This window comes from Triturus cristatus, chromosome 1_2 (assembly GCF_964204655.1).
Source record: "Triturus cristatus chromosome 1_2, aTriCri1.1, whole genome shotgun sequence".
Lineage (NCBI taxonomy): Eukaryota > Metazoa > Chordata > Amphibia > Caudata > Salamandridae > Triturus > Triturus cristatus.
The window spans coordinates 746,410,526-746,426,644 of NC_140580.1; the positions used below are offsets into that span (position 1 = coordinate 746,410,526).

At 45.4% G+C, this 16,119-nt stretch overlaps 1 protein-coding gene across 1 annotated transcript in view; it reads left to right on the top strand.

Moving 5' to 3' along the window:
• Window positions 1-2,695: 2,695 nt before the first annotated feature.
• EFHD2 (EF-hand domain family member D2) overlaps window positions 2,696-16,119 on the top strand; it is a 116,990-nt gene continuing 103,566 nt past the window's right edge. Inside the window, exon 1 of the mRNA XM_085608666.1 lies at window positions 2,696-3,114. Coding sequence (XP_085464792.1) covers window positions 2,825-3,114 — 290 coding nt within the window. The 5' untranslated portion in view covers window positions 2,696-2,824. The remainder of the gene's footprint in view (window positions 3,115-16,119) is intronic.

The following is a 16,119-nucleotide window of genomic DNA, read 5'->3' on the forward strand; positions in this document are numbered from 1 at the left end:
CGAAGAGGTGAAGAGAGAAATTTGTAGTGCCATACCCATCCAAGGGTTTGACCCCACAGCCCCCACGACCCTGACAACGGACGCCAGCGACCGAGGACTCGGGGCAGTGCTCACTCAACAGTCAGCGCGAGGAGAGACAGTGACCATCAGCTTCGCGTCCCGCACACTGGCCGACAATGAACGCAAGTTCAGCGTGATTGAAAAAGAGATGCTGGCAGTCGTGTGGGCGGTGGAAAGATTCCGGCAGTTCCTGTGGGGGGGGCGGTTCCTCTTGCGGACAGACCACAAACCCCTGATCAAAGTGCTCACCTCCAATGGCCACGAGCACGCTACCCCAAGAATAGCGAAGATGACCCTGCGTCTCCTCGACTACGTGTACGACGTAGAGTACATCCCAGGCACCAAGAACCGCGTGGCGGACTACCTGAGCAGGGCGGCAGCGAAGGAGTCGGCGGAGGTGCAAGACACAGAGAAGTGGGCCGAGTACGCAGTGGCGTTCATGAGCGATCACGAAAGAGCGATCAGCAAGCAGGAGTGGGAAGAAGAGTATGGGTCTGATGAGAAGGTGACGGCTGTCAAAACATACGTGACACAGGGGTGGCCGGAGAAGAGGCTACTTGGAGAAGAACTGAAACAATACTGGGAAGTCAGGGAAGAACTGTCGCTGGGGGACAACCCGTGTTTTCTATTCCGAGGCAACAAAGTGGTGCCCCCGAGGGCGCTAAGGCCCAGAGTAGTAACCTTGGCCCACGAAGGACATTTGGGCATCGTGAAGACGAAGGGTAGAGTGAAGGAGGATTATTGGTGGCCAGGGCTGGATCTCGCGGTGGAAAGACACGTCAGAACGTGCGAGCAATGCAACAATGCAGACAAGACGCAGAAGGTGCTGCGCCCACCGCTGGGCCGCTTTGACTACCCGGAAAACCCGTGGGAGGAGATTTCCATAGACGTTCTAGGTCCCATACAAGATGCCAGTGGTGACCAGAAGTACCTCACCGTGGTGGTGGACAGGTACTCGAAGTGGCCAGAAGTCCATGTGGATGATAACGCAGAGACTGACACCATCCTGGGATTCCTCACGGAAGTTTTCATCAGAGAAGGGATCCCCAAGGGGATCCTCAGTGACAACGGCCCACAGTTCACTTCCGCCAAGTGGGAGGCCTTCATGGACAGGAATGGGATAACCGCCAGGCACACACCGGTCTACCACCCTGCAGGAAACGGAGCAGTAGAGAGATTCAACAGGGTGATAATGGGGTCAGTGCAAGCAGCTATCGGTCAGGGAGCAAGCTGGGAGAAAGAACTCAAGCGCATGCTATGGGCTTACCGGATAACTCCCTCGTCCACAGGCTACAGCCCATTCCGCATTCTGCGAGGAAGAGAACCGTTCACCCGAGACAATGTAGCATGGAAGAGGCTCACGGTGCAGAGTCATTGGTCACCGGCAGTGGTGCGCAGAAACTTAGAGAGGGCACAAGCCGTTTACACGAACTACTACGACGCAAGGCATAACACCAAAGAAACAGCCCTGAAAAAAGGAGAGTGGGTGAGGGTGAAACTACCCTCACCGGGGAAGAAAGGGGACAGCAAATTCACCCCCCCCTTCCAAGTTGTGGAACCCTATTCCACATCAGCATTACTAAGCGACGGGAAGATCTGGGCACAAGATCGGATGGCAAGGTGCTCCAGAATCGATGAGACTGAGCGGAGTGGGGAGCTGGACTGCGAGGCAGGAGCCAGAGCCACCCCGGTGGGGACAGGCGATAGTAGGAGACCAGAGAAGGAGGCAGGAAGTGTTCCCAAGGGACCCGGGAGTCCACGAGGAGGAGAAGTCGTGACTCCGCGACGGGATGACCGAGGGACTGAGTTGAGTGAGAGTGAGCCCCTAGAAGTGTGTGGGGAAGCTGGTCCGATGAGGGGGGGAGATACCCCGACCGCAGGCGCAGGAGGTAGGAGAACACGCTGCGGAAGAAGAGTAATGCTCCCCAGGAGGTTTGAGGAGTTCAGCCTAGACCACAAGTAAGACTGTTTGTGTGTTAAGGGGAACAGTGACTTTGGTGTTGTAAAGGGAGGAGATGTGGTGTTGCGGTCTAGTTGACGGCACGCTAGGCGTGACGTCACCGGACTTCCGGCGGCGGCCATCTTAGGATCGGCATTAGCGCGCCGATTTAAACAGAGGACGGAGCTCCGCACCGGCGCTCCTGCAATAGCGATCATATTAAGAAATAAACCCCTCAACATCTAAGCAGTGTCTGAGTCATCTGTGGTGGGCACTGCCAGGGAGTAAAGGGGCAACATTACAGATATGCATAATACAAGCAATGATTAAACATATTAAACGCTAGCGTGTAATTTCATGGCAAGACGAAAAGGGTGACACAAAGCCACCATAAATTGATCAGTGATTTTGTGAGTAAAGTTAAGGACGAGTACAGAGCCCCATAGGGACACTTAAAGTTTTGATCATTCTCGGGTCTGAGACCTGGCAAGACTAATCACTTTAATAAGGGCAGCACGCTACACGTTTCCATGGCTGCTTCGGGATCCAATCCATTCCTACTTCATTCTCCGTGTGACCAGTCACTGAAGTACAGGATGAGAATGGGATAGGTGAATCTAATAATCCCAACCCATGCCTTCGTCCCAAAAGAGGCGTGGCAGTTGTATAGATGGGCGTGTGACATCAGCGCGTGGCGTCCTACGTCACACGGCCTTTCCTGTCATTTACAGCTCAGACTGGCTGACAGTTATTTCCGTGTTCGGCTGAGTGCGCGAGCCACAGGTGTCATCGACAGCAACAAGTGTTGATCCTCCGCATTCAGCCATGGCTTCTGATGAGCTGGCTTCCAAGCTGAATCGGAGACTGAAGGTGGAGGAAGGCGACGGAGAGCCTCCGGGACTTGGGAATGGCGGAGCCCCAGAGTCGGAGCGGCAGAACGGGGAGTCCGCGCCCAGCGCTGGACCGGAGCTCAGCGCCAAGTTGCAGCGACGGAACGACCTGAACGAGGGTGTAGGCGAGCAGCAACAGCCGAGCATGCGGGTCTTCAACCCATACACGGAGTTCAAAGAGTTCAGCAGGAAGCAGATCAAGAGCATGGAGAGCATGTTCAAACAGTGAGTCACTGCGCCAGTCTGCATCGCGCTGCGTAAAACCAGTCCTCCAGGCAGCTTCCCGGCTGGTCCACAACATCCGTGAACTGAGTGAAAGCCGCTCCGCTACCTTGTGCACAGCCCGCAGAAGTTTAGCCCCATATATTTCCAACGCGTGCATTGTGTCGCCTACAGATATGCAGCGCTTGCATACAGTACTCCATGCTATAAGACTCCTGACCCAGAACCACCATAAACTGAGGGGAACTGATGCATGCCACCTTGTGCACAATCCGCACATCTGCCACCTCTGCAGACCGCCAACGTGTACATCCACTTAGACCTATATTCATGCAGCACATGTAATCCTCTCTCCTTGCTGCACCCTCGGCGACAGCCTCTGCAGAACGAATTCGAGCACAGCGCGTTGATACAGTGAGTCACGGCACTGCAGCGCCATACACCCTCGGCAGATCAGGATAACGCTCGGGGGTTTGACAAAACATGAATACATATACGGCTCTATTTCCACACAGCCAAGGTCTGCAGGTTCAAACATTCCATTAATCATACAGCTCATTACACTCTGCTTTTTACCTACCACAGCTGGTCCATGCAGATTAAATGGGAGAACGTACTCGCACCGAGTCACTGCACCCCAACCCCCGAAGATCGAAAATAAATGTTGAAATAGTGAGTCAGAGATCCTGTCGCATAATGATCACCAGGGCACCCACACAGTCCGTTTTTTATAGTTCTAACGAGCCCAGTGCGTTAAGTCTAATGGTTTGTGGGTGGCTTAGCCGATTGCCGTATGGGGGGGGGGGGGGGTAGCACCACACCCCCAGTAACTCATTAATTTGCTCCAAGAACACCAAGCTCCCTTCCCTCCTTTCACAACTCAACTCTCACAAAGCGACAGCATTGGCCTCAGCCAAGTCTCGGCCAGTGTGTGTGTACTGTTCCGGGCGCACCTACTACATTCTGTGAGCGGAAACAACCACCCACAAAAAAAGAATCCTTAAAGGCATTTCCTTTCACAATGCACCTTAATGATACACCATCACCATGTTACTCCTACAAATCCCTCTGGTGGTTCTGGCTGGAGCCATGGGTAATGAATATCTGTGAGATATAGGAGACTAGGTGGGTAGGGTGACCACCTGACCGGATGGCAAATTCTGGACAGTGACAATAAAAATTCAGGACAAAGGGTCAACAGTTAGGACAACAATTCACCTTCAGCCCCTGATGCTACTGCTCAACTTCGGGCTATTAAAGCTCCTCCTCTTTCCTGTCCCGAAGGTCCTGTTCATACTGCAGATCACACTTTCAAGGAGGAAATGGTCTCTAAGGATAGTTTTGTCTTCCTGTTCAGATTACTCACCTGACCACAACGTTTTTTCACTAGGCAGCCACAAGTGCGCCAGTGCTAGGAGAGAGCACAACTGCACCGTGCCTTTGAAAATATGGTGCTGTTCTGCTCTTTCTCTTTCTCACAACTCGGTGCAGCAACTTCACTTGCTGCACTGTGTTGCATGAAATCTTAGTAAATGTGCTCCTCAACAGTGCAGGTGTCCAGACATACATTTTGTCTTGGATCTTGTACAGCATTCTGTTGCCTTTTAACTATTGCCACACTATAGAAATAAAAAAAACATGCAGATAGAAAACCACTATTTGGTAAGAAAAAGCAATTGTACAAATAATTATGGAAAAATGATTACAAAGCTCCAGGATGAGGCATTTATCTGCCAGGTTACCATGTGGCACTAGAATATTTTGGGATTAGGTGATACCAGAGACACAGGAGATCAGTTCCTTTGTTGTGGCAAACACGTGTAAGGTGTCAATGTATGCCTACTGTATTTGTCGCTGGGAGATCTGCATTTCAGATCGTAATGCCCTCGCACACTTTTTAGGTGGTCATGCTTCATCATAGGGCGCTCCTGGTTAGACAGGCGCTGCAATGTCCTGACTGGCCTGGTGGCTTCTTTAGCGGAATTCTTTTGATCTGAGATCGCTGTATGGGGGCAACAGGTGTTTGGTGACGACTCCTGGTGGCCGGCTGCACTAGGAACACCCCCGACACCCACCGACCACGCACGCAACCTAGGGGTCATCCTCGACTCTACCCTCTCCATGACGAAGCAGGTCAACGCCGTCACCTCCTCCTGCTTCAACACCCTACGCATGCTTTGCAGGATCTTCAAGTGGCTCCCCACCGAAACAAGGATGGTCACCCAGGCCCTCGTCAGCAGTAGACTGGACTACGGAAACTCACTCTACGCAGGAGCCCCGGCCAAACTCCTGAAACTGCTTGAACGCCTCTGCACGCCTGATCATCGACATCCCTCGCCGCAGCCACATCACACCCCACCTGAGAGACCTACACTGGCTCCCTGTCAACAAGAGGATAACCTTCAAACTCCTCACCCATGCACACAAGGCACTCCACAACACCGGACCAACGTACCTCAACAGCCGACTCAGCCTCTACACCCCCACCCGCCAGCTCCGCTCCGCAGCCCTCGCCACCGTCCCCCCGCATCCAAAGAGTGACCACCGGCGGCAGATCATTCTCACACCTCGCCGCCAAGACTTGGAACACCCTCCCCACCACCTGCGGCAGACCGAAGACCTTCAGAAGACTTCTCAAGACCTGGCTCTTCGAACAGTAGCAGCCATAGGCACTGCATAGGCTGCAGGAATGATAGCTATGCCTCTGGCAGGGCCGGATTTAGAGCTTGCTGCAACGGTTGCAGGAATTTTTGTTGGTTCCATCCCCACAACCTCCTTCTCCAAGGATTCCCTCTTTACCACTATTTAACAGTGCCTCTCATCTCTCTATAGACCTTTTTATAGTGCTACTCATCCCAATGTAGGGTGTCGAGTGCTTTACATCACACACATTATTCAGAGACAATGACTCCTATAAGTGTGTACGTTAATGCATAGGAAATGTTACTTAAGACACATAAAACTGCAAGGCGTAGGAGTTAAATGCCATTCGTACTGGTAGGCAGTGTGTGCAGGGCCACTGGAATTTTGCAGCAGGGGAGCACCAACGTATACGACAGGGATGACTAAATTATGCAGCAAAAAATTGGAAAATTATGCTGCATAATGCAGCACATTTATTTATAGTATTACTTAATTTAAAAAAAACAAAATTATACACAGAGAAGCGCTTCCCGTTTAAACTTCTCAGTACCACCCATAAGATTATGCACTTTTCAGGAGCTCCTATTCTCTCCGAACTTATGATGCCCAACTTTCCCACTAGAGCTCTTCGCTCTGCAGATCTTAACCTGGCAGTGATTCCCTTCTTTTAAGAGCAAGAAATTGGGTGGACTCTCCTTTCGGGTGCTGGCACCTGTCCTTTGGAACAGCATACCTCAGAAAAAAAACTTCAAACATGGCTATTTGCTTTCCAGGTCTCTCACTAGCCTTTTGTTCCTCCTGCTATTTTTCACTTATTTTGGTCCAGTGCTGGGAAACCCTGTTATTGGGGCAGCCATGCGCTCTATAAATAATAACGTAACATAGCTGTCTGGGCAAAGATTTCACCTCCGTACCAGCTGAACAACTGAATACAGAAATAAGCGCTGAACGATGACCAGTTAATCTTTGTAAAGTGCCTTCCATTGTGCATGAACACGTTGCCACTTTTTTAGTAACGTTTGATCCATTTGAGCTAGAAACAAATTTTAGCACAGATTGCTACAATCCCCATAATTATGGTCAAAAGGCGCCCATCAAAGGAATTATGACTTGCAAAGCACTTGACACCCAAATAACGGACGGTCCGTGAAATTTACAAACGAGGGGTCACCCTACTCGGGGTCCCCTCATCACATTCTCCAGGTGAGGGGTGCCCACATTTTTATATAGGCAGCTATTCCCTGGTATATGACCAAGTGTGTCCCCGGAGATGAGCTCTGACTCTTGTTACACCTCGCTAGGTGGCATTGTAAGGGGTAAGCCCTGTCCTGTTAGACCACTAATCTGTAGCTTGCAAGGCGTGAGTTCGGGTGTAGAAAGAGAAGTACCCTTTCTACCCCTGAGTTCCCAAATGACATCCCCCACCTTCTTTTTCATCTTATTGCATGGATGTAGCTAAAATGCACTCCTATAAATTCTGAGTATATGGTACAGCCATCTAAGCAATGCCTTAGCCTTGATCCTGCGATGTCAGTGCTCTTAGAAGTCTTCATCTTTAATACTTCTGTTCCCTGCCATAGCCAAGTGAGTATGTGACGGAGTCCCCTGCCCTGTTTTGCACATAACTTTCCCTAGGTACCCACTGTGTAGTGCCATCCCCACCACCCACTTGCCTTTAAAAGAGAATCCCCGGCTCTTTTATGCTGAAACACCCATTAGCATGTAGATAATGGCCTACGTCACCAGTGCATGTCGGTGCCCTTCCCCTCCATTATATCTGTGTGCATCAGTGCTTTAAATGGGCCGGTACTCACCGTTACGGAGTAACGGCACTTCTTAGATTTATTACTCTAAGTACCGGCACTTCTCTACTTCCGAGGAGAGTACCAGTACTCATGAAAAGGTAGGCTCATTGGCAGTGCTGGTGAGCAGGAGTGAAACGTGTCTCTGGCAGCCAAAGCGCAGCTTCTGCAGTCTCGAACTGAGCCCCAGCTGAGCTATTCAGCAGGGCTCATTTGAATAATGTCGGGTGCTCACCATCACGCTGTGCTTGACAGAGCAGGGTCCGTTCAGGCCTTGTGCTGTCAATCACATTCACACTGTCATCTGCATTTGTGCAAACTCAGGAATCATGGTAGTGGCAATCAGGCTACGGCCAGTCCGGCCCTGGTGGCAATTAAAAAAGCCATGGTAGGTGAAGAGAAAACATGGCTTTTATCATACCGGAGTCTTTTGTGTGTTTGTTAGGTTTGTGTGTTTGCTTGCATTTGTATGCCTGTTTTTTGTAAGAAAAAAGTGAGAGAGAGAGAATCAAGACACTCTCAGGAGGTATTTTAAAGAAAATGGGTGGCACTTTGTGTGTACATGTCTGCTCGGCGACAAAGATTCATAAACGTAAATGGCAGGGTTGGTGGGTGGATGAGGGGATGGATGAGTGAGCAAGGTTGGATGGATGGATGAATGAGTGAAAGCATGCATGGGTGAAAGAGGGTGGATGATTGGCTAAAAGGGCGGATGATGGGTGGATTCGTGAAAGATTGGATGGATGAATGAAAGGTAGGCATGATGGATGAGTGAAAGGAGTTATTGAGTGAAAGGGTGGATGGAATAAAAGAGCGAAAGGGTGGATGGATGAGCGAAAGGATTGATGGATGAGTGAAAAGGGTGATGGATGAGTGAAAAGGGTGGATAAAGAGATGGATGAATGGATAGGTTTGGAGATGGATGGATAGGTTTGGATATGAATTGGATGGACGGAATGGTAAAAAACTGAATGATGGATGAAAGACTGAATAGACAATAGAATGTAAAGGTTAAATGGTGGACATCAGCAGGTAAATGGTAGGTTTAAGTATGAATGGATAGATCGATGGAAGAGACAAGAGATTTCTTCTGGGGAGGGTCATAATTGTTTGCTTTATTTGCTTGGTTCCATAACGGCTTTTGTTCGAAGAGGGGGTATTTTCTGTTTCTTCCTATTCGCGTGCTCAAAAATATATAGTATTGTGAAAACAGCAATTAACAGTATGACATTAAGAAGGTGCAACTATTGCAAAAAAAAAGGAAATGTTAACATATTATCGCATTTTTCTTTCATTTTGTGTAATGAGTTAACCTGCTTTGTTTATATAAACACATTTCTCATGTGTTTTGGTATGTGCTGCAACTAATATAGAAGTCGTTAAGTATCATCAAATCTTGCCCTTAGCCCCGCTCCCTCACTACACCTCTAGCTCATTTTAATGAGTACCAGCACTTATTTTTTCCCATTTAAAGCACTGGTGTACATCTGGGTAGGTGTGGAGCTTAGTCGCTGTCACACCTGTATGGTTGGTAGTGCCATGTGCGAAGTTCCTCCATGGTTGTTGGTCGATGTCTGTGATTAGCCTTCTAGAACACCATCCACACCCTAGCGCCCAGGGTCCGCCAGTACATATGCAGTCCTATCCAAAAATCCCAGTGGAGGGGCCCCGACAATGCTGTACCTGAATAAGTGTGGGGTGCTGCGAAATTCGCATTTTACAACTGCATGCCCAGTCACCTGCTACATGGGGATTTACAGATTGATTTCCCCCCCAGTTGTTCACCTGTGAACACTGAGGCCAGTGTCACGCCCTGCAGTGCCAGGGTACAGGTAGGACTCACCCTTGCTAAATTTGCTTAACTGGTAAATGTCACCAGAATTATTAAACACTATACAAGGGGCAGTTATTTTTCAGTAAGGTTACAGCTCGAACGAGAGGATTTCGTTAAAGAGAGCAATAGTGGCATGCTTATCTAAAAAGGGACAACATGGCAACCAGAAAGAGGAGCATAAACATACATAAAATGAGTAATCCGAGTAAACAAGGTGAAAATGTAAGAATAAAGTAAAAACTATTGGACCGGTATGGTTAGGAATGGCATGGAAATGGGCAGGCTTAATGGGTTCAGCAATCTTTTTGTCGTCAGATGTGTTTTTCTTCAGCCAGTTTAGAGTTCTCCCATTTCATCCCGCAAGTGGAACACCTGGTGTTTGATCGATAGAAAGATTTAGTCGTGCATTTTGAAAGGCACAATTGGAATTTCTAGCATGCAGATATAATTACAGGTTGACGGGAGTAGACGCTCGAATTCCTGTAGCTCTTGCCTGCACATGATCCTACCTTCTGTGCAGGTTGCGTCCTGAAACCAAACCTTTTGGTGGACGACGACATTCCAGTATCCGACGTTTTCTTGTGAAAACGAAAAGAGCATTCACTGAGCGAACCGGCGGCCCCTTGCGCCGCAGGAGTCTGTGTTAGGCCCCAGTCTGTGCACCTGAAAAGAAACGGCGTACATGTCATTTTGAAAGGCGCGCATATTAAGCCTACCGTGGAACTGGAAATTCAGTTTCAGTTAGGGAAGTGGTGTTTCACGATTCATGTCCCAATACAGACGGTTTGTCGCTTCGACGGAGGTTTGAGGAAATTGACAATAACCACAGCCTGCAACACACTCCACTTCTTCATCTGATGTTGAAACGAGAGGGAAATGCCCATTTTTTTTTTTAGCAGCACAACTAAATTTCCATACGTAGTTATTTTATTCTTAGACGATATTAATATACACATCTATTATCTGACTTTTTTTTTCTTTTAAAGTTAGGAGTGTACATTCAGGGAACAACGAATCTGGTCATTCACGTTTCGACATAGGTTTAAAGAAAAAAAAAAAGGCATTGTTGCCATATTTGTATGTAATACATACTTTGTAATCGTCCGGTTTGTGCATCAATAATTAATAATGAAGATAAAGAGCCATCCATTCATTCTAGGGCCGTAAACAGAATAGCTCATACATGCAATGTTTTTTCCCAGACAGCTCTTTGAAAGTCTAAAGATTTAGTGTTTTAAAATCCAGACACACCAAAGTGTTTTTGAGCAAAATCATTGATTTGGTGCCATGAACTTGCATTCTGTCAATTCGTAGTAAAGTCTGAATTCTAATTGATAAATGATTTAGGCCACAGAGACCTGCTACGAAAGAATATAGCTGTTGACATTGTGATCCACTTTGTTGGTGACGGTTGTTCATTAACTTTTCAGTAGTGACTAATCGGCTACCTGGCTAGAATTATTGAGCAATAATGCAGTTTGTTTGATTTCTGCCATCCCTGAAGATCACGACTTATCACACAGCAAATACATTTAGTGTAACTGGTTTTCCACAGTTTACACTTTTTATTATGGCGTTTTGATAAGCGTCGAGTGTTGCCTTTCTGTAACATAGCGCTTGCAGGGTGGAGGTACAACTTGAATTTTGGTCCAGGGAATTTATCGTCCAAGTGAGCAGGCGCACAACCTTGTCCAATTTTCCTTCTGAACAATCCTTGTTGCTGGTTTCCATTCAATCTCAGTTGAGGGAAATCCTGAAAAGAAAAAAAAAAATCGTTTAGGAGTTTTCTCTACTCTGTGGTCGGATTCTATTTAATCTGCCTCGACCTTGTAAGGAAATGTGCTTTACCGGTTTCTCACTTACCAGTTTATCTGAAAACTGATGTACTCATTACCTCGACTTGACAACATATAGCGCTTTGCAAAACACTGCAGATGTAACTATTTTGGTGGCAAGAGCTCCATAAGTATATTAAATAACAGTTTAGAGTATGCTGAATCCTTCGGAACACACCTTTCAAATGATCTAATAAGACAGTGTGCAGTGCGACTAGACTGCTGTGTGTGGTCAATAGGAAGTGAGTTTATATTTTGCAAACTTGCCCCTTACTAGTTCTGCCAACTTGTGTTCAGCCTGTTTGGTGTGATGAACGCCATCGACAGCGATTTCCTCGTTTAACGCGCACTGTAAGCCTATTCATATTATTTTAGGTGCTCTTTGCAGACAAGACAGGAATTTCTAGGACAGGTTCAAACAAGTAGATGTTAGGATAACCTGCAGCATTCGTCTTCTTATGACGTGCTAATGAGTGGGAGCAAGTTGTATCCTGGCCTGAATATATACGATGTAGGAAGCGTACAATCAACCTCATACTTTGCCATATTCTGTCCAAGCATAACCCGTTCAAGTGGAGTAGTATTTAAACATTCCATTTAAGTCAACATCCGTTTATTTTCGATTGCAGCAAAGCCGTAGAGTACATGGTCTTATTTTTCGATACTATCATTATGTAATGTTAAAATACATTAAATCATATAGCAGTCTAGTTCGTCCATCCTAGCTAACCAATGCATAGGCTGTATATTTGCAACACAAGCAAATGGAATATAAAATTGGAGAGGGAAGACCAATTAAAAAGTTCTTGCATCTAGAAAACTGTTTTAAACTCTGTGTCCCAGAAACAAGCACTGGGCAGAAATGGTAAATCAAGTCTGGTAAAGATCTTGGATGCCATATCCTTGTGTTGTATTGCAGCATTTAAATAGCGCTTACTACCCCTTTGTGGGGCACTGAAACGCTGGCCTACATGGGTAGCATGCAACACCTTTAGGGGTGTGTGGTTATAAGGATGTTGTCTTTTATCCTATGTGGGAAGTGTTTCCATGTTGTGCGTAGTGACCACCGAGGTGTGGTTAACGTGTTATGCGATGCAACATGTAGCAGTGTGGTGGATGAGGACGTGCAAGACAGACACACAGTTGTATGGCTTTCAGTATGTTGGTAGCTTTGAAAAACTCTGCTCATCCCTTTACCCACTCAAACAAAATTCAATAATGCCTCTTCCTGTCTCCTAAAGGGTGTATTGGCAAGGTGTTTTTTCACGATCCCGCATAAAAAGGAGACTGTTGCTGAGAATAGATTGGTGGTTTTCTTGTTTGTAGGAGCAGTGCATGCTTTCAAACATGAATGAATGGTGACCTTTTGGATGAGAGCTGACTTATAAATGGATAAATGTGGTCACGGTCTCAGAAAAGATCATTTAATTTGACCACATTGTTTGGATCAGGATTTGTGTTAATATGCCCAACATTGCACCACAGATTTCTGTTAAATACTAAATGTTATTTGGGAACCTTTGCTGGCTGTTCTTAGTATCTTTACTGTAAGATTGTTTTAAAGAAAAACATCTGTAAACCACAGTGGAACTGTGCCATGGAGATAGTACATTTACTTCCCCTTCTCCATAAATTAGAGCCTAACGTGGCAGAGCCAGTCCGCCCAATAGATTGCACGAATTTATTATTAACCGCGGTCTGCAAAAAAGAGGACTGTAAAGCTTGCTGTAATGATGTTTAAATTTCCACCATACTTCTTTTTTTTTTTTTTTTTTGGTAACAGAGCATATTAAAACAACCGTCATCCTCCCCTCCCTCTAAATGTGGCAGTACCACCAGCAAATACTCTTCACTAGAGCCCTTTTGCTTCTATCCCCATGATTTTGCCCTATGTTGCTCTTCTCTCCCTCAGTACTTCGGAAGAAATGTCACTACTTTGCAAATTGTCGAATGCAATGATTGACCCTTTGTAGTGGCTCCTGAATGAGTTTAAGAGAAATGTATGGATGTGTTGGAATCGTCCCATAAGAGGGCACAGATAACCTTTTTTTTTTTTTTTTTTTTTTTCTCGATTTGTTTATTTTTAAACACCTCACTTTTTGATTTGCCTATAACTCTTGACCCTTTTGATGGATTTGCACCAAATTTAGTTGTCTCTTTGCACATTCATCTAAGGTCCTGCAAGCCAGTTTTCATGTGGATCCGCGTAGGAGAAAAAAGTTGAATGTGGAGAAGATGTTTACCCAATTTAGCTCCACCCTAAATTTCGCTTGGGTATGTAACCGATTTACACTGAGCTGACAAGGTGACCCCCTGAAAAAGTATAGTTTAAAGGTACGGGAGAAAGGGGGAAAAGACAACCAAAAGTACAAAAGGACACTCCCTCAAGACCTATATTTCTTTGTCATTGGCTCTCATAAGCTCAAATACGGGGCATTAAAAATGTTCTTCTCCACACAAAATGTCTTACTATTATTTCATATTTTCTTTTTTTCTTTTTTACTTGTATATCACACTTTACATATAATCATTTCATTTCTTTTTACAACACTCTGCATATACATTGCTGTAAATATCATAATTGTTTCAACTTTCAGACATTCACATTGAGTGAAACAGAAAGAGAAAGAAAGCAGAGTCATGCTGGATAGGGTGAAGCATTCTCTTGTTTTTAAATTAGCTAGAAGGAGAAATGTAAGATCTCTCCGGGGGTATACGTAGAAAATTAATATTTCTCATCTCCTATTATTATTTGTTAATCGTTTTTATTCTTAGATTTCCCCCTTCCTTCACCCATTATAAATTCTAAAATAGGTCCTGAAGAAGATGGAGAACAATTATGTAGTCCATTGAAACGTGCGTCGGCAAGAGAGTGACACCCCAGCTACCAGCACAGCAACCAAGGGTTGATGCCATCACCCCGTTTTTCCCATCTGTGCATGCAGAGTTGATCTGGGTTGTGCAGTGATAGTGTGTAGTGTGTGAGGGATATGGTTGAAGATGAGAGAGGTGTGAGTGTGTGGGGGACTGCCTATTGCTTTCACTACATAATCTTAGCTGTTGCTACACAGATGCGTAGATTAGATGTAACACATAGATTGTACTAGTTTTTAAACAATGATGATATTTACAGCAATATATATGCAGAGTGTTGTAAAAAGAAATTATTATATGTAAAGTGTGATTATATAAGTAAAAAAGGCAAAAAATGAAATAATAGTAATAAGTGCTGTGTGGACAAGAACATTTTTAATGCCACGTATTTGAACTTATGAGAGCCAATAACAAAGAAATATAGGTCTTGAGGGAGTGTGTTTTTGTACTTACAGATTTACACTGTTACACCAAACTTGATATGAAAGTAGACCGTTACTCAAATATTGCTTTTGTTCATTTGGTGTAAATCCATTCAGTAGTTTTTTTTTTTTAGACATTAGTGCTTAAAGTTGGCAGGTGTGCTTTAAATGGTTAACACATTTTTATATCTCTGCTGTTTAAAATTGGGCGTTCTGTCAGTTGCATTTTGGAGTTTTTGACAGATGGAGAAGGTGTCTGAATTCCCTCTCGATCACTTCCCTGGCCATCTTGAAATTAGCAAATATCTTCTGATTTTTGCAATTTAGGTGCTGTAGAAAAACATTTTTGACTGTTATAGAAGTCACTTAGAGCTTTAGACTCCAGGCGAACGCTTGGGTGTACCCAACAGCACGGAAAATTTGAGTCCTGCACCGTGAAAAAAAAAATAGAAAACGCTGCACAATTATCAAAGCAACTGTGGGATTTCACTGCCATTTTGGGAATGATTCACAAATGGATTATGATTCATGACTTTTGTGCAGTGAGAATAAATATCCAGGGGCAAGGGGGCCAATGTATCGAGTGGATGACCCAAGTGCATAGGTGGTAGGGGCTTGGAAGGATAAAAAATAAGGCTCCAGTTCGATGTAGCGGATCAGTATGATGTAGGAGTTGGCTGATGGTGGTGGTTACGGCCAGCCCTGCACCCATCTCCTGCTGCATAGCATAGACTGAACACCTAGATCTGTTTAGGAATAATTCCTGGCTTCAGTCCAGACACTGCAGCCAACCCTTCGGCCTTACACAGAGGGGGCTTGGAAATAAGGTACATTATAAATAAAAATGAAATTCAGTAAAAAAAGAACAGTTTAAAACGGCGTTCTCGTTCAGACTCAGCCATTCAAAACCACTGATGCTCTTGCTCTGTCTCTATGTGATGGTAGAGACCTGTCATTCATGAGGCACTACTGTCTGGTGGAATGTTGTTGTGTAACATGAACCTAGATACTGAGAAGTATCTACCTGGTTTATTACTGATGTCATACTGGTCTTTCAATTCTCCAGTACAGAACTGGATATCAACTCGCTGGAGCTTAAGTGCATTATTCTTATCCTGAAGTCCTTTGATCCTTTTGTTTGGGAAAAACATTGCTCAATCTCCGAGACAATAATTGCAGTGTTTTACCTAGACAAGCGTAGAACATCTCTCCCATTCTCTGTACAACCTAGCAGTTTAATACTGAGACAACAACAATATTGTCCTGGTAAAGTCTCACCTACAGGGAAAAAGTAACATGGATGTAGGGTTTCCCTGCTCACTGCATCATGTGCCACATGATTAGAAAACCAATCAAGTGACAATCTTAAGAAGTTGGGATAACTAAATAGACATTTTCAATGGTGGATCAATGATTTGTGTCCTTCTTTTTGCAACTCTCTTGTGAATGAGGGAACTTACCTTGAAATCTGTTCTTCTACTAAATACAATGTTGAGTCTTTATGCACTAGCCACACTTTTTTTGTATTTCCACCTCTACCCCATTTCCACTAATTTATTGAAGCCTTCTGAAGCTCAAGTGATGACCTTACCTTGAAG